At 38.6% G+C, this 19,710-nt stretch overlaps 1 protein-coding gene across 1 annotated transcript in view; it reads right to left on the bottom strand.

Moving 5' to 3' along the window:
- Nucleotides 1-17,571, bottom strand: part of Gap43 (growth associated protein 43) — a 94,964-nt gene extending 77,393 nt beyond the window's left edge. The window contains exon 1 of the mRNA XM_026396185.2: nucleotides 17,518-17,571. Within this exon, the coding sequence (XP_026251970.1) occupies nucleotides 17,518-17,547 (30 nt within the window). The 5' untranslated portion in view covers nucleotides 17,548-17,571. The remainder of the gene's footprint in view (nucleotides 1-17,517) is intronic.
- Between the last annotated feature and the right edge of the window lie 2,139 nt (nucleotides 17,572-19,710).

Here is a 19,710-nt window from a genome sequence, read left to right as displayed (position 1 = left end):
CTTTATGTATCCAGCAAAGAGGATGCCAACCTATCCCTGGGAGATAAAATAATAGTTGTTTTAACAGTAGACTCAATATGTACAAGCTTTGTACAGTGCCTTGTGCGATCTAGAACAGGAAAGAAAACCCAGAAGTGAAACTTACACAATCTCTAAGAAAACAGGAAAGGGTAATACATAAAAAATATCCTTGTGTTATAATTCTTGTGAGAATATATATATATATATATATTCTCACAAGCATACATATGCATATACACACATGTTTTACATGTATATATATGTTTGCATATGTATGTGTTTGTGTGTGTGTGTATATATGTATATGTATATATATATATATATATATATATATATGTAAAGCGAGAGAGAGAGAGAGAGAGAGAGAGAGAGAGAGAGAGAGAGAAACACATAAACAACATGAGGAGGGGAAGTTTCTAGGGAGGTTACTATAGTGAATGCAATATGAAACAATAGGGAATGGGAAAATATCTGAATAATTTTATGAAAAAGATGATATTCCAACAAAATTTTTGAAACTAGACTATAGTTTGGCAAATTGGAGGTAAGAAGCATCTCAGTGGAGGAAATAATACTAGTTTTTTGTTTGTTTTTTGAGGGGTACCAGGGATTGAACTCAGGGATACACAATCACTGAGCCACATCCCCAGCCCTATTTTGTATTTTATTTAGGGAAAGGGTCTCACTGAGTTGCTTAGCACCTCGCTTTTGCTGAGGCTGGCTTTGAACTTGAGAACAGGAAAGAAAATCCAGAAAACCCTCTTGCCTCAGCCTCCCCAGCTGCTGGGATTACAGGCGTTCACTAGCACCTGGCAATGGTACTAGTTTTAATATTAAGAGGTAGTAATAGCTTTTATGCAGGAAAAATGGCTAAAATATTTTGTCATCCCCTGGTCTAATACACCTAACTTGTTGACATTTCACTGGAATCAGAAGGAAACACCCTTCTTATTTCCAGAAAATTTGACTTTAATGTGCTTTAATTAGAATAACCCAGATTTTCTGGTTATTCCTGGAAGATCAAATTTTAAGTTACTGGCAACTTAAAATTTATGGTGGCCTGACACTGCAATGTCTATAGTTATACACCAAGGACTCCAGAGTCTTGATGTGGAAATGGTTTTGCACTCTCCTGTTGAGAAAACAGACGAATGGAAAGTGTGAAAACTGAACTCAAAATAGGGTATACCTAGATTAGTAAGATGGAAAATGGACTTTCTTCTGAAATGGCTGCACTGGTTGTTTCAGGACTGGTGGGTCTCACAAAGTTCTACCACACCCTTGAAACCAATTTCTCCAGTGTCAATTACCTGACTCTCTAATCTACTTTCTCAACAACCCATACTACTCATGCATCTTCCCTACCTCCCACATAATTACCAAAATAAAAATAAATGTACAACTGAGAAAAGTGACTCACATTTTTTTTAGATGAAGTCTTGTTTCATTTTGCTTTCCTTATGATCATCTTATCCCTAAACTGGAAAATTATATTCTTTTGGTACTTCCCAAATTTGATTTTGGACTGAACCCTATCACAATCTAAAAATAAAATGTGTTTCCAAAGTTTGTTTTTCAAGTTATCAGTTTGAAACTTACACTATAATTTCCTGAAGAAATAAATAAAAAGTAATGTATGTTTCCCATCCAGACCAAAAAACAAACAAAAGCCATATTTAATGTTTTAGTTCAATAGCACCTAGCTACCTAATAATCATAGACCATTCTTTTCCCTTTTTGATACTCACAACTATTCTTACAAAGAAAGCAGATTCAATTAGGATATTTTTCCCTCACTAGAATTCTAAAGGAGAGCCAAATTCCTTCTGAGCTCCACTTCTCAGGAATCACATCACTGTGTGTAACAGATATAGGATAAATGTTGGCAAATCATTGATTTCCTGGCCATTTTCTCTATGGCTATAGAAAAACCTACTTGTATCTTTTCTTCATGTTATCAGTTTGGAGGCTCTGTACAACAACAGCAGACAGAGGGTGCCTCCTTAGTATAGAAGGGTCAGGAAAAGCAACAACTGAGCATTATGGTGCATAATTTTCCTAACTAGAAATTAAAGAATGAACATCAAGACACAGTGTACCTGAAGCTACATTATTAACAAGAAGGAAACTGTACCAGAATTCCCAAGAGAGTAGTTCAAATAATATTAACAGCAGTTTTAAATGTGAGGAAAGGGGTGGATGTCTGGATGTCCACCACCTGGCTCAGGAGGCAGAATCATTGGCTATGAAGACAAGGCTGCATATTTAAAGTGACTACTTATCTTCAGCCCAGGTAGTTAGTACTTTATAGTGTCAAGTATGGCTATCTTCCTGACCATGATCAATATCATTCTACAAAATGGTGGCTGTTATTTGTTGAAACACCCAGCTGGCACTGCTTGGATGAAATCCAAGTCTGTGTGGTCTTAGCTCTGGGTGAGATAGCTATTGTGTGCCCCATTATGGAATGTGCCAAAAATGGGCACCTACTATGATTTGTCTGTGGGAGTTTAACAACCTTTGCCTTAGTTCGAACCAAATTTGGCTATCACATACTACTTACTGGACACTGGTACACTCATTTGTGTAAGCTCCCTTTATTCCACTGTTTATTGACAGCCTATAGTGTGCTAAGCACCAAATGAGAACTGCATGTAGGCAACAAGTGAACAAGTGAAACATGACTCCTATTCTAAAGGAGTCTAAAGAATGCACATACAGGGATACTTATACTAGAGTCTGTATGACACATTGATGGCACAAAGAAGTAAACAACTGTAGACACGTCATGGAAACAACTGGAAATAAGCACAAAAGGAGTGCAGGAAAGACTGTAATCAGGTAAAATGAATAGCATTTGGAAAGAAACTATGAAATAATTTGGGTCATTCCATTAAGCAACACAATTGTAAGAGGGGTGGGCTTTGAAGTTGGAAGAGGGAAGTAGGGAATAGATAAACAAATGTTTCATTTTGTTTTAATCAGATCGTAAACAATCCTACAAAGAAACTTTTTAAAAAGTGTGATGTCTCAGGAAGCAGCTTGGACACTGCAGAGATGGGTAGGCCTCTCAAGTAAAAGCTACAGAAAGAGGATCCTGTGCTCAGGAAATATGCTTGACATGTTTTACAAACTAAAAAAGCCAGGACATTCAGTGACCAAGATGGGTATGGTTTGAAGAAGTCAGAGGAGGCATGTAGGAATTTACAGGCCTTGGTAATTATGAGTTTGGTTTTGTTTCTAAGTGAAATGGAAAGCCATTAGACATTTTTAAATAGGAGGAGACACAAGATTATAGACACTTAAAAAAAAAATTGTTCTGGCTCCTGAGGGCAAACTGATTTGTAAGGGGTTAAAGCTAGAAGAAGGGATACTAAAGGGGAGCCTTTCACATGAGTTTCCATGACATTAGATTACATTAGAGATGACTAGAAAAGAAGAATGATGAGGGAAAAGGAGAAACGAAGGTTTAGGATTTGTTTTTTCTCTTATAGCAACTAGGAGGGAAGTAGTAGCATCTAATGGTATAAGGAAGATATGGAAATGAGTCCAGTGTTCTATTTCTGAATTAGATGACTGCGTGACACAGAAGAGATCTGGAAATATGAAATCATGACTTGTGTTTAGGACATGTTGAGATTGGGGTTACTGTGGGTCATCAGAAGAAATTTTCAGGGGATAGTTATATACAAAGCTCTAGAGCTCAGAAGTAGATTTGGCTGGAAAACCTAGAAAATTTGAGACCCACTATTCCATGTGAGAGTTTGGGCCATGGGTTAGATTATTCACGGAGATTGCTTATTACAAACATGAGAATAATGGCAAAAGCCTTAGTAATACCAATTTTTCAGAGATTGGCAGAAATAAATAAAGCCAAATTGGGATTGAGAGAGAGAGAGTATGTAACCTACAATTTAGGATGAACAATCCAACAGAAATGGGTGGTATGAACACCAGGGAAATAAATAAATTCAAGAGGGAAGCCATCTTTAATGATGCCCAATGTTCTAGAGAAGTCAAGCAAGATAGTTCTACTTGTCTTTCTGAGAGTTCACTAAGCCTTCTATTTGTCTCAGATAATCCCTCAGAGTCTAATACAGAGCTGATCACAGAATAGACATCAATCAATATTTCAGTTAATGTTTCTTGAGGTAGACACTGTACTGGATACCTTACCTTCAAAGAGTTTGCAAACTAGTTGTGGGAATCAGGTACAAATAAATACAACTGATGATTAGGTAAGGCTCTGATTGATGAAATGACAAGGGAAAGGGACAGGGAGTACATACTACAGAAGATCTAGGAGGGAAAGAGGTCACAAAGGATCACTGCAATCAGGAAAGTCTTCATGAATGAGAAAGCTCTCTCTCAGGCATCTTGGTTTGGATAGGATTGAGCTAAGAATAAAAGGGACTTTCCAAGGTAGTGACACTGACAATGTACAGATCTATAGGAAAAAGTCATACTTAAATCCCTACCAAGTCTGCCTGGGGCAAAATGCCCAAAAACAAAGAGATGACTTTTTCTATAGAATCTGTTATGTTATAAGCTGGAAACCTTAGAGAAAACTTTGTTCAATACCTTTGTTATTCATAAAAGGAAAAGACAATCCATAGAGACTAAATGTGTTTGAATTCACAGGGTAATCAAGGCCAGACCCAGTAGAAGAGAAAGTAAAAATAGATTATTGGTAACTCTGAAAAACAATCATGAATGTGCAAGTTTAAATGAACTCTGTAGACAAAGAAAAACCCTTGAAATTTTGGAAAAGGGACAAATTCAATATTAGATTAATCAATAGGCAGTGTGTAGACTTGATATGGAAAACAGGGAATTTGGGTGACTACCAAATTTTCACCAGGGGTTTCTCATCTGAATTACAGAACACAAAAAAAGTAAATGATAATACTCTCTTCTTCCAAGAATGGTATATAAATATTATATAACAGATGTAACAGAGAGGGTTAATTAGTTAATTACCATTATGCATCAGTACTGTAGGGACTTGGGGTCTATTCTCTTCTGAAATATTGACTGAGAAAGGTTTATAGAAGATAGAAAAGATGAGTGTAAAAAACATTGCAAAGGAGGTGGGGATGGAGCTCAGTGGTAGATCACTTGCCTGCTATGCTAGAGACCATAGGTTCAATCCCAGCATCAAAAAAAAAGAATATGGTGACTGGTATTGGTTGTATTGTTGTCTTAGTAAGAGAAAGAAAAATAACTAATTATTTCTGTGTTAAAAGCTGGGAAACTGGGAATGTGCTATTAGATCTAAAAGATATTGTGAAGAGTATGGAAGTCAGATCTAATCTACAAAAAAATAAAAAGATAATAGGGGGCTGGGACTGTAGCTCAGTTGGTAGAGTGCTTGCCTAGCATGTGTGGCTTTGCTCCCACATAAAAAATATAATAAAGGTATTGTGTCCATCTAATATAAAAATATTTTTTTAAAAAAGAAGATATTAGTGTGAAATTTTCTGAGATGACAATAAAGAATAGAAAAAAAAATAACATTTTTAACATCTGGGAAACTTGAATAATGGGAAAGTTGATTTTCTACTGATTTTCCTTTCATTTTTACTGATAGATACATATTATACTCCCAAAGCGATTCAAATTAATAATATTTGTAAGACATGTTTATAAAATAAACTTAAGTATGTACACAAAAAGTCAGTTTCCATTGACACTGGACTGTCGATGTAGTAGAATTGTAGAGGATTGCAGAAAAACTCTTAATCGCTGAAAGATATTATTTAGCTTATGATGAGACAATAGCTGTGACAACAAAATTGGCATTTCTCTTTTTTGGCCAAGAATCAATAATGTCTTCCCACGAAATGAGGATAAAAATTGAATTTAGTTTTAATTACAGTTAAGTATATTTAAGTACACTAGCACCCAAACTTCTTGAATTTTTTTTCTGAATACGATTTCTCTTGGGCATATTTTGTTTTCCAGATGGTGTTCAGAAGTGGGGTCTGAGCCATTTGTGGTCATTAACGATCCTGTGACAGTTTTTACTAGAGGGTTATGGCCCAATTCCAAACTGAGTGATTTTATTCTATATCTGTAGCTGCTTCCTCCCTTTTCCAGTTAGAGAAATCCTCAATTTATCTTCTCTACTGGTTTCACCTAAGAGGTATGAAGAATGAAGTTCTAGATAGAGGAAAGAATGTAGAAAAAACTAAGTCTTTTGGTAGGTTTTCTTCTTTTCTGGGGGGTGGGGGCAGGGGTGGGGTACTGGGTGCTTAGCCACAACCCCAGCTCTTTTTATTTTTTATTTTGAGACAGGGTCTCAGCTAAGTTGCTGAGGCTAACTTTGAACCTGTGAACTGCCTCAGCCTCCCTAGCTGCTGAGATTACAGGCATGCACCCAGCTTGTTCTTAAATTTCCCATGTAACTCTCCAAATAATTGTTCAACAATATGGAAACATAAGTCTGGCTGAGTTATCAAAAAACCATCACCTTATATCTTTCAATCAAAGGCTATCCAAACCCTGAGGGACACTGCATTAAGAAGATTTGTATGAAAGGCTTAGTCAAGTGAATATGCAATACCTACCTGAAGTCTCCAGAGGAGATTTTCCAGATGATGAAGAAAACATTTCCCTCTATTTCATTAGGGTTACTTCAAACAATGCTCTTAAGAAAAAAGGATGTTTGAATAAATCAAGTCCCTAACTCAGATTTAACTAAAGAAAGATAGTGAATTTTTTGAGTGATCAATGTCATTCTCCCCTTCTTTTTGAAATTCTCAAAATATCTTAGAAATATTAATCCAATAAAACTTGGGGGGGGGAAATCTCTTCAAATGTCCAGATGAAGATATAATGCAGGGGGTTTTGCAATGAATCATTAATCTTTCCCATCTCTCCAATAAAGTATTTCTTTTCTTCATTGATTAAAAGAAATAACTTTGAAATGTAATGTGCACCCCAAATACACCTAACACCTATTCTTCTTCCCACATTCGTACCCTGAGAAGAGTCACTTTAGATAATCAAAGTGAGCCACCTTACTAATGCAACATGTACAGTTGAACTGCCATTCAACTACTTAGAAACTGGGAGCTTCTTTTAAAGAGAAATCTTCCTTCCTTCCTGTAAATAATGGAGGAATTTGAGTAGAACTACAGAATACATTTCTTCGGAAGCAGCTGTCATTAAGATCTAGTTTGGTCATTAAGAGGAACTTTCAATTCTTAGCTTATACTCAAAGCAGGAAAATTGGTCTCTGAACCAAGGCAAAAAGTAAGAATGGGCAGAAGATGTGCATCCTAAGAGCTTCCTCTCAAGCCTAGTTCCTCAGCTCGTTATAGGGACTAAGAAATTCTAAATCCACTCTTAAAAGCAGCCAATTTCTGAGTTTGCTTGGCCTTTGAAGATCATTCCATTTATTTTTTTTTTCTTTACCTCATCTGGCTCTTTTATGTAGTTATTAATGGGAAGATATTAGGGTTTTTCCAGTTTTCATTTAAAAATAGCATTTTAAATAATTATTGGAACTGAGATTACAAATAATGGATGTAAGGCTAATTACCAACATTCTACATTTAGAGCAAACTGGTGCATATGGAGACAACAGCTCAAAATTTTACAAAGTGCCAATTTGCTAAAAATAGATGAATATGGTGATGATTACTGGAATTAATTCAAGAACATAAAAATGAAATGACTAATATCAAGGAGTAGCATTTCTCTCATATAAATTGAGTGGAGCTATTTTACACCAATTATTGCCCAATCCTTTTACAGAAATTGATCTTACAAAAAAAAAAAAGAACAAAACTACTTTGTGCCAAATGAGCAAGAGTATATGACAGCTAGAGCTCCTCTTAGTCAGGTGGTACCTTCCAGAATTAGGTTTCTGGGAAACAGTAAAAATCTAGTGTTTACCGTCTCCAGGTTTAGAGATTGTTCCTGAACTTTTTTTTTTTTTTTTTTAAGGTATATAAGCTCAGTTATTTGTGTGATTACTGCTTCCATTTTGAACCCTACCTTACCTTAGTAAGAGTATGTAATAACAAATTGAAAACAGAGATGGATATATAGAAATATTCCACAGGGTACTTTTTGTCAGCCAATTTGTCCTTTCATAGATTCACAGGTATGGGTTTCCAGAAACTATGTGACCTAGCTCTTCTTCCAATCAGGAAGGTCTGGCCCAGAGGTAGTAGCTAACCCAAGCAAGACCATTCAAATTCACTTACTATTATTTATTCTATTATCTATCTATATATCTATATCTCACTTAGAATTTTGAAGTGAGGAATCTAGGATTGTTAGTTTTGGATTGTTTTGAAGAGAATCTATTATTAGTTACTGAGTCTTTTAACTGCAAGGCCCCAGACAGTTTTTTAATTCCTGCTGTTGCGGTTCCCAGATCTACCCTGTTTCCCACAGGCTTGGCTGTTGAATTTCTTCCTTTTATATGATCTCTAGTTTCCTTTCAGTAGTTTCTTTTTGTGAACCCTGAATGGCAGTTTCTGTAACCTGTCCTGAATCAAAGAACATATAAATAATAGAAGTGTCTGTATGGAGAGATGGAAAGACAGAGATGAAGAGAGGAAAAGAGGGAGAGGTGGCTACAGTGAAGGGTTGCAGGTGATATATTAGACCATTCACTAACTACCGACATAATTATATAAATTATCATTTCCTTCTGGGCTCTAGCTAGAAATTTCCAGTTAGCATACTTTTCTATTGCAGACTTTAAGAGTCCCCTACATAACAGTATTTTTGAGAAACAAGTATGATACTAATATTTTAAGGGAGATGTTTGATTATGTCAAATAAAATCTCTCACACTAATGATCTAACTATTATACTTTAAATATATTCCCAAATATTATCTGTGTATTTATAACTCAGTTTCTTTGGATTGCACAATTCCATTGCTTGTATGAGAATTTGGAAAAACAATATTTATATTAAGTTGGTAACTTATCTCAATAATAAGCAGAGATACAGGAGAATTAAAATATCCTCTGTGGAGGTTCTGAGGACTTAGAAAATTATTTATGAGTTTTAGAGTTAAATTTAACAAGGTTTAAGATTTTATCCTCTTCTGATAAAGGTTTATTCCTAATGCATTGAGGAACCCTGAAACTGTGATGAAAGGTGCTCAGGTAATAATCTGGAGTATGCTTCCAACCAGGCTGCATCTCCATTTTCAATCTCCCAACAGGCTCTCCCTTCCCTCTCCACTCTTCTGCCTGACTGGGCCCTCATGTGATGGATGTGAGCACAGCATGTGTGGTAATCTTAGTGCTGAGAACCCAGTTTGGAGGTGAAGTGCGGGTGGGGGTGGGAACAAGCAGCACACTTAGCAAATGGAGAACAGAATGTAAAGGAAAGAGTAAAACAGAAAAGGGTAAAAAGGAAAACAATAGATATTCATAATGAAATTTGGAGCTAATGACATCTGGAATATTTTCTTATCTAAATTTTATCACTGAAATTTCCGAAGGGAAATGATCAAGATGAATTATGCTCCCACCCATTGGCAGGTTTTACTTCACTTTGTAGAGAATGGGAGAGGGGTGGGGACAGAGGATGAATATTCCCCTACAGAGAGTCAAAGGACTTCTTCTTTGAATAGAGTTGTACATACCTTAGGGATTGTTATGTAAAATTAATAATACCTTATTTTTGAAAAATACATTGTTTGCAAAACACTTTAATTTTTAATCACTTCATTTTACCTCATAATGAAGCCATCTACCAACCTAGTAAAAAAGGCAAGTCAAGATTTAGAGGGTTTCTTGTGCCCACTACATGGATGAATAAACTGAGGCTCAGAAAGATGAAGTTACTTACCCAAGACCACAGGACAAGCAATTGTCAGAGCCAGGTCTAGAACCCAAGGGAAGGGTTTATTCCACTACAAAGACATGAAACAGGACATTAAACAAACAACATCTAAGAAAACAAGATCTGTAAGTAATTAAGGATAGGAAATTTGGAAGATCACATTGCCATACTAACCCAAATAGACTGCGGGTATGTCACTGTGACCTAAGCAGGCAGGAGAGGGGATTATAATTTTAACCACATCACCTTGTGAAAAGGACCAATAGACTTGAGTGTACATTTATACAAAGCCTGCTCTGAATAAATACACAGGGATGTTCTTCTGTCCCAGGACATCTCCTCGAATAACCCCTGATGATGGCCCCTCTCTTCCTATACTTATCCCTCAAACAAATTTTGTTGAGAATCTGCTATGTACTAGACATAGCTCAAAGTACCCATTTTGATTTAAACACTTATTTTGAAAGTTGTTCCTAACACACTTTTCTTAATGTTCTCCTTCCATAGCCCCATCCACTAAACACTAGCATGAAATGGAATTACTTAATCAGAAAAACTTCACTGGGATCTGAGGGGAGGAAAGATGGAAAGGAAAACTCAGTGCCAAAGAGATTGGGAGCATTGGGCAAGATATAGAATAAAGGAATAGCGGTTAAGGAACACTACGCAACTTTGGCAGTTAAAAGACGAACTTCACCTCTATATCACTTTGTTTTGCTGCTCTTCTTAAGGACATGGCCATGTCAGTCAGAGAAAACACACTATTTAATGTTTGGCAAAGGGTATTTTATGGAAACCTGTTGTCTCAATTTTCCCCATATATAGGCACAAGAGGCCTACTTTGGCATCCAAATCCCTTTAGTTTATTCAATCCTAAGGAAGACAAAACTGATGTAATTCTCAGGCATTTAGCACACTTTTGAGAGACTGCTTAACATTCACCCTCCCTTACTTCCTATGCAAGATGTTTATGGGTATTATTGTGTGGATACTTCAGTGGGAGGAAAAAATATCTAAAGGTAAAATTAATTCTTGAGCACTCACCCCTATGTGCATTTTTAAAAGTTTTTGAGATCAATAAACAAATCAACTAAAAGCAACAAGAGATTGATTCAGGGTCATGTGTAATAATTGTGGAGCAAAACAATTGAGGCTCCAAAGGAAGGACACCTGAGGATCCAAGAGTGCAGTAGTCCTATATCTAAATGAGGATTCCATTAAGCTTGGAAGGGTGGGCCTATCACTCTGGTTGATGAAGGTCAAAGACATGGAAGGAAGGTTTCCACACAACACGAGTTCAGGCAGTCTAGAGGACTACAGTGGACAAACGGGCTCATTGTTCTGCCTGCTTTCATAGTTGTCACAAGTCAATAACAAGAGTCAAGGATGATCAGCTCCACTTTATTTACTTATTTTGGAGTATTGGGGGTTGAATCCAGGGCCTCACACATGCCAGGCAGAGTTCTTCCCTTGAGCTACACCCCTAGCCTTTTTAAATTTTTATCTTGAGACAGCACCTAGCTAAATTGCCCAGGCTGATATCCAACTTGAATCATCTTGCCTCAGCCTCCCGAGTCACTAGTATTACAGGTATGTGCCATCCTGGCTGGCTGATCAGCTACACTTTAAAATCTCATGCCAATAGATTTAAAAAAAAAAAACAAAAAACAAACTTATTAGTGATTCTGTCTGTTTAAATATGCCACACTTGTGGGAAAGGCTATACATCTGGTTCCATACTCATTCAGCAAACAGATTATTCATAGTTAAAACCATTTACTTTAGGTATCAAGCAGTATGATAGGGACCAGGGATAGAAAAAGAATTAAGATTTTGTCCTTTTTCCTCAAGTAGCTCACAGTGTGGGAAAAAAATTAATTCTACATAGTAAAATTAGTGGCCATCAAGATAGTACAGAATATAGTATGGACACAAACAAGGTTGGAGAAAACCATTTGGGAACTTAAGAGTGGTTTCAAACAGCTAACTCTTCCAGAAGAAATGGATATTGTCCAGGCTAAGAGGGAAGTGTCATGTAGGCAGATGACAGTCAAGTGTGAGCAAAGGTACCAAGGCTGGAAATATTGATGTGGTGTCACAGGTGAGAAGGAGAAGGACTTCGAGGAGGGCCCTGGGAGGTTGGACAAGACTAGCTTGTGCCTCCATGCTGAAGAGCATGTATTTTAGCTTGTACTTAAATTGAACCATCATAGGATGTCCAAAGTAGTATAACCAGATCACCATTAGGTAAAGATAACTCCAGAGTTACGTGCAAGGAGAATGGGAAGACAAAAACATGGAGAAAGGAAATCCATTTCAACAGCTATTGCCTTGATGAGAAAGAAGAAATTCTGAATCAAATTGTTTATGTAAACAGGTAGGGTTGAAAAGCAGAGGAAATACTAGAAAGTCATTTTAACTGGAGTCAAGAATTAATAACTGGATGTGTGGGTTGAAAGAAAGAAGTATGTTTGTGACTCCCCCCAGGTTCCTAGAGTGCTGAAACTGGATGGACAGTGTTTTAGTAATAAGTGGAGTAAGGAAGACCAGGAGGGGTACATAACAGAGAACAGCACATTTGGTTTTATACATTCTTTGAAATACTTCAAGGGATCTTCATATGGATCAAGAGCTCAAGACAGATGTCTGATCTATGGATTTGGAAATCACACAGGGGGTTACAACTCTGGACATGGATGAGATCTTCTAATATTAGTTAAATAAGAGAAGTAGTAGATCAAGATTATGGGCTAGGAGGTTATTATTAATATTATGGGGAGAAGAGAGTGAGAGAAACCAGGAAAGCAGTCTTTGTAGGTCCTCTCTGAGAGGAGAAAGAGGAGAACTTTCAAGGGAGTGCAGTGAGAAAGAGTTTCCGGAAGGGGAGTGGACAAGAATGCCCTTGAGAGGTTGCCCTGGGGGTGGTGCCTTTTCAGAAGGTCTCCCTGGGATTCAGGGAAGCCTCATTAAAGCTGGTGGAAGAGTTATTAGGGAGCCATGAAAAAAAAAAAAAGAAGAAGAAGAAGAAGAAGGTGTAGAGCACTTTTAGGAACTTTGTTCCACAAGGAGGGTGAGATGGAGCCCTGTGCAGATCGGGATGTAGAGTCAGGAGAGGATCTTTAAAGATAAAAGAGATGAGCATATTCATGGGCTGAAGGGAGAAGAGTTAATACAGTTTGTGATAAGGAACTGGGAGGAGGGCAGGAGGGAGTCAGGCCCCAGATAAAAGAGGAGTAGAAGAGTACACAGAGCTTCACCCAGGATCAGGAGGAACTAATCTCTAACAGAAAAGGTCACACTAAGTAGGCACCACGTGATAGTTCTGAAAAACTGGTGATTCTGTCAAGCTTCCCATTACAAACTTTAGAGAAAAATTTCTTACAGTTGATCTTTGGTTTCACGTAAATTATGGTTAATCTTTATAAAAATCCTTTAAGATAACCAGGGTGGGTTTGATGGGTTTTGTTGTTTATTTTTTAGTCCCCATTTGTCAGGAGGAAACAAAAACCCAAGGGGAACCACGTGATTCGTTGGTTCAAGATCATAGAATCAATGCATGGCATCAAATAAGGGCTCACCCAAGAGCAAAATGCTCTTCCCAACACCTCCAAGCACATTAGGAAAAGTTCATTACAATGGCACAGAAATTCAAAGGGGAAAATTCTTGTGCAGGTTCCACTTCTTTGGTTCACAACAGACTCTGCTGGAGGTCCAAATGCCTCTATTCTAGCAGGGAGGGAAGTGAAGAGTTAAATGCTGTGCCTTCCCTTGAGATGAACTGGCTACCTGCATTCTTTGAACTATTTATAAAGGCGACTTTAGATGTGTCTTGCTTTATCAATTTGAACAAGGAGAACATTGGGTTAATATATATGTTCTATTATTCTCTGAAAGACGCCCCCCACACCCTATCCTTATGGGCCAGGTAAAACTGCAGTCAGTGGATGAATTCAGCCTCAGGCACATCACTGACAACTTCACCATGATGGAGGGGAAGGAGACCCTGAGCCCTCCTGGTGAACAGGAGCTTCCCTTTAGCAGGAAACATCAAAGAAGGTTTCTATAGTTTTCGCCAGCTCAGCAAGAAAGAAAATTAACCCCCTGTTTTCTCATTCCAGTATGGGGAGAGAGGCACAGGGAACAGAGTTCCACAGATTTCCCTCAGCAGGAGAGATCAGGGCTCATTGTGTATTCACCCTGGCATGGGTTAGGAAGAATTACAGAAATGAACACATTTCTAGAATCACCATGAATTTTCTAGGGTTCTCTGTGAGATCAAATAATTGGGTAGAAAAAAAAATGCTCTTTAAGTAATTTCTTATGTTTAAATTTGGAAATGTGTGGTGGAAACCACAATTTTAAAAAATGAGCAGTTTCAATTATATTAAGTAGAATGCCTCCATTTAATTAATTCACTAAGTCCCTGGATGACACTGGGTGTGGCTCAGAGAGATTTAGGAGGAATCCAATTCATCACTAGGAAGAAGGTCTGCACCAGGCAGCCAGACTATGTCCTTCTACACCTTCCCCACCCTGCAAGGGTTGCAGATAGGTTTGAATTCCAACCACACATCACCCTCTCAAAAATAAGAATTATTTGTTGTGTGAAGAAAAAAGCAGGTGTCAGCAGGGTTAAGGACTGGGGAACAGAGGGGTTCCTTGCTTGCAGTGTATTCTTTATACTTCAGTTACAAACTAAAGTCACTGTTTTTAAACAAAGGAAAAATTTCACAGTTTTCTTGCTTTGTAGACATACTTCACACCTTACAAGTTTTTAATCATCTGCAATATGTGTGGTAATTGAGCTAAATTTAAAGAAAGCCCCAAGATATTTGAAAATCATAAACCAATAAAATCCCCAGGATTCTTTTCTCTTTTGCCCATTTCTTTACTATCTTTTCATGTCCATCCCACTCTCTTTCTCTTCTTCTGCTATAAAAATCTAGAGTGCTAACTAATAGCTAATATAGACCACTTCTGCCTTCTCCTTACCCATTGGCAATGTATTACAACTTAGAAATCTGAGATTGCTTCTTTATACTGCTCAAGTGGAAGAGGAAGGAAGTGCAAGCCCTCCAGCCCCCTCCCACGTTTCTGCTGGATTTCATGGGTGTGGCAGAGTTTAGACCTTTGCAGGTCTGTGCCCTTGTTTCATTCCCTGTTAAGGACTAGGATGATGAACAGATGTCAGAAGAAAGATGGACACCACTGGATTCTGCCATGAATGATGATAGAGGATCATTTCACCCACAAGCAAGAAGCCTGCGTGAGACTTAAGTATTCACACTATATAAAATGCCAGTCAGTGTAGTGTGAGCCCACACCCTGAATACACCATTTCCTTCCGTCTGATTTAATAGTATCTCAAACACTGACAAATGTGAATGATACCTAACGGTAGGAGATGTGACCGTTTCACACATAAGTACACATTTATATAATGTATGCCTTAAAAGGACCATTTCTATACCTTTCACTTGCTCTTTTGCATATGAATGATGCTGAAACATAGGAAGGCATGGAAACCACATAGTACATGCATGACTGTTACATATGAAGTATGCGGATGCTATACACATTTACATGCAAATTTCTACAACTACTTAAACACACAATTTCATCTTCATCACTTTGCACATTAGTGAATTCTTAGGGCTGTTGACAAGGTAGAACCCGAGTGAAGGTGGCTGTCCTCATTTTGGGAAGGGAATTTCATTAGCCCCAATTTCCTTTCTAAAAATCTTATTTTCCTTTATCAAAGAAGATATTCATATACCTGCATATGTATAAATAGGGTGGGAACAAGTTGTAAACCAGTATATTTTTCTTCCACAGCATTAAAGCTTTTTTAATGAACAGCACTGGCTTCCTTGGGGCTCCGCCTTCCTAAATTTTATTTCCCCAGCTCAGCAGTGGGGTATCCTTAGAACCATTTTTTGACAGTGTGCTTAACCCAGACACCTGTGTCTATTATATTTATATATTAAAATGAAGGAAGACAAGGGGAGGAAATGTCCTAGTTTTTAAAATGATCCAATGGCAGCATCCGTCTCTGGAACCAAAGAGTGCTTTACAGAAATGCTGCAAATAGCCACCCCACCCCCCAAGCTGACTTTTCTCCAAACATCCAAGGATGTCTTCTACTTCATTCATTCATTCATTCGTTTTGGCCTTGCCTCTCCACCCACTGCTCTTACATTCTGCTTCTCTCTTCCTCTTCCTTCTCCTTCATCCTCACTCCCCACCCCTCCTTCCAGGGCGCTGGCTAAATTCAAGGCTGGCAGGCTGTTTTTTCTCCACTCTCCTCCACCCCCTTCGGATTCAAGGAGTGTATTACAAATTGCTCAATTTCCAATACCTGCTCAGGAATAATACCCAAATCCCATCTCTTGTACCCCAGCCCTAAGGCAATCAATCTGCAAAGGGCTTCCTGAAGGAAGACTGCCCCCCACCCAAACCCACACCCCACCCACCCCGGCAATGGGCATGTATACCACACACACACACACACACACACACACACGCACACACCCACACCCCACACCCATTTTTCTCCTTAACCTTTGCCAAAATCACTCAAACGTGTTCCAACAAATGTTAGAAGGCTTCTTTGGGGGAATGTCACTGCACTGTTACTGCGGAATACGGAACTCGTCATTCCTCCCCACCTTCACCCCCAATCAAGTTTCCAAAATGTCTTTCAAGAAATAAGTGAGCAATTGGAAATGGAAGAAAAATCTAGGCAGTGGGGGAGGGAAGGAAGAGATTTGGATTCTTTCTAATCTTGGATGTGTCCCTCTTCCTGATGAAAATGAGTCACCATGCTTATTATCCAGGGTGCTAGCATGTCTCTGGTCACTGATAATCCAAGGAGAAAAGCAAGGGAAGGGGAAAAGGAAAAAGACCTGGTTTCCAACAGGTAATACCGGGCTCGGCTGGTCTTTCCCATCCCATCGGAGCTCAAAGCTCCTAGGGGCGTGGTCCACCCTCTTCTCCGACCAGCTGGTGCACAATCGGCTACTGATTTTAGGAAGGGGATTTTCCCCTTCTACACAACCAATTTCTCCCCCAGCCCCAGTGGTCTTGAGGTTCTCTTTTTAAAAATCCCAAATCATAGTTTCATTCATTCATTGAAAAATAAATAAATAAAATCTGCACATGCTTTTTCCATGAATACCTGAGCCCCTTTGAAGCTCATGCACACAGGAAATAAGGCATCTTCCGCAGCACATGTGAGAAAATTGAACGACCGAACCGGCAATACTCAACCCTGAATATAATTCCCTCAACCCTGCTTTTTGCAAATAATATAAAGGATCGCCTTCCTATCTTGTAGGAGAGCCCACGTCTTCCCCACACCCCTTTCTACATCCACACCCTCGAAACCAGAGACCTAAAACGCTGAGCATTTACTAATAGTCAAAAAAGCAATCGTATTTCTAGCCAAACGGGCATATTTTTCCACACTTATCCTAATTAGTAGCAGCATTCCAAAACCAGAGCATGAAAGGCAGAAAAGAATAAAAGCTGGGATGCAACCATCAGTTACCATATGCTAAGGAAACGCGAGCACCATGCCAGAGCAGAAGCAGTTAAAATATTTTTTTCTGCCTTTACAGGAAAATACTGTACTGTGGTAATTTCACAACAGCAAGAAGTAAAAATCTTTAGCTCTACCTGTTTGGTTCTTCTCATACAGCACAGCATGGTTGTATCGTCCCTTGCCTTCTTCCTGCCTTCTCTCCTTTCCTCCTCTCTCTTTCTTATTCCCCCCCTCTCCACCTCTTTTCTGCTCGCTTGCTCACTCGCTCTCTCGCGCTAGCGCGCTCTCTCTCCCTCCCTCCCTCTCTCTCTCTCTCTCTCCCTCACACACACCAGGGCAGTTAGCAGCAACTGTAAGGTCCACAGCTATTGCTCATCGCACATGCTCGCTCTCGCTCTCGCTTTCTCTCTCTCTCTCTCTCTCTCTCTCTCTCTCTCTCTCTCTCTCTCTCTCTCTCTCTCTCTCTTTTCCTCCCTCCCTCTTCTCTTCTTTTCCCTCTTCTCCACCCGCTCCAGATCCCTGATTTTTCTTCTCTCCTGGTCTCTTTCTCAGAATTGTTCACTAGCTTTCAATGACTAATCACTTCCTGTAGCCCCTACCCCATTCGAGACAGTCGCCCCCTCCCAGTCCCCTGCCAGCCTCATGAATATTTAAACACCTCCAATCTGGACCCAATTACCCACCGACTTTCCCACTGCACTGGGAGGGTGGGAGGGTGGGAGCAGTGCAGGATATTCCAGCCAGTTCAAGAGATAGGAAGGAGTATGTTTTAGAGAATAGGGGCCTGGTGCATAAATGCTTGTATTTTTTCCTCCATCGCTTCTCCTTTTTTCCTAATACCATAAAAGCAAAGAACAGCTAATCAGCTGCTACTTATATTTTATACCCAGTTAATAATTGTTAGTGTTCAGTTCCCTTAAAAATACACTATATGTATACTCTCCTCAGTATATGCATAAACTAAGACAAATACAAGCATGTAATAATCCTAGGTATACATGACTACACCTTCTACATGCTTCAATATTCTGAAGAATTCCACAGGAATATATAGCATTTAAACACTCTAAGCACTGAAATTTGGAAATAATAGCTAATGTTTAGGAATCAACATCTATATCTAAAATCATTTTTTTTCTCAATGTTGATACACTTAATTGAACATTGTGGGTTTTTTCTTACTTTACTGAAATAGCTGAGCACATGTGAACAGCAGCTCTGTGTAATATTGATGGTGATATTTTACAACTTGGGCAAGATGAATGAATGAAAGTAAAGTCACCTGTGAAGAGTAGAAGAGACACATCATGGGGCTGGGCGCAGTAGCTCAGGAGGCTGAGACAGGAGGATCTGGAGTTCAAAGCCAGACTCAGCAAGGTGAGGCATAAACTGTCTCTAAATAAAATTTAAAAAAAAAATAGGGCTAGGGATGTGGCTCAGTGGTTGAGTATTCCTGAGTTCAATCCCCAGTACCAAAAAATAAAATAAGAGACATATCATGAAACCAACTTCAATTCCTTCTGTGGTTTCTCATAATTTGGGAGGGGGGCACATGATTGGTAAAGTTCATATAACACAATTTTTAGATATTTAGTACTGTGTGGGTTTGGGAAGTTCTTTGCACCTAATTTTCTCATCTGTAAAATAGGGATCATAACGTCAGCCTTGCCAACATGTTATGGAACCCAATAATATAATGTATGCAAAGCACAAGAGAGCCTCTCTTAATGCATAGCAACTTCACCCCAGACTATTTTCCTGGAAGTTTGATGGTGTTTTCAAATGACTATCTCAAAGAACTTTTCAAACTATTCCTCGTTGTTCATTAGTGATGACAAGCATCTCTAATTAAACAGCTCATATTCTTTTTAGTCTCTTCTAGACATAAAGCTGTTTAATAGGTGGCAACCAGACAGCTTGTTACCATGCATATTTCAGGATCACTGAGCACAATAGGTGCTTAATGCATTTTAACAAAATTCAAGATACACCCCCCCCCCCCAGAACAGACTCAAAAAGACATGCAGAGTTGATGGGTATAAACAGAGGCTGATGATTATCAGTTATCTATAGGGCTCTCCCAGATTCAGTCAGATTCAGACCAGTTGATCTTTTCTTTTCAGTTTGCATCTAAGTTTTCATAGTTTATGATAAAAGTTAGAAATCGATCCTGAGTTGAATGGTTGTTTAATTTTTGCAATTTGCCTGGTTAGAGCTGAGCTTTCAAAAGAAGCCTTCCATGAATTTAAGTGATAAAAGAGGGCAAAGGATGGATTAGAAATGGCTCCCAACTGAGACATTCCAGCTGTGGATTAGGATCCTCCTGC

This window comes from Urocitellus parryii, chromosome 2 (assembly GCF_045843805.1).
Source record: "Urocitellus parryii isolate mUroPar1 chromosome 2, mUroPar1.hap1, whole genome shotgun sequence".
NCBI classification, from domain to species: Eukaryota; Metazoa; Chordata; class Mammalia; order Rodentia; family Sciuridae; genus Urocitellus; species Urocitellus parryii.
Note: the sequence above shows the minus strand (reverse complement) of the source record. Positions and strands in the feature narration are given on the sequence as shown.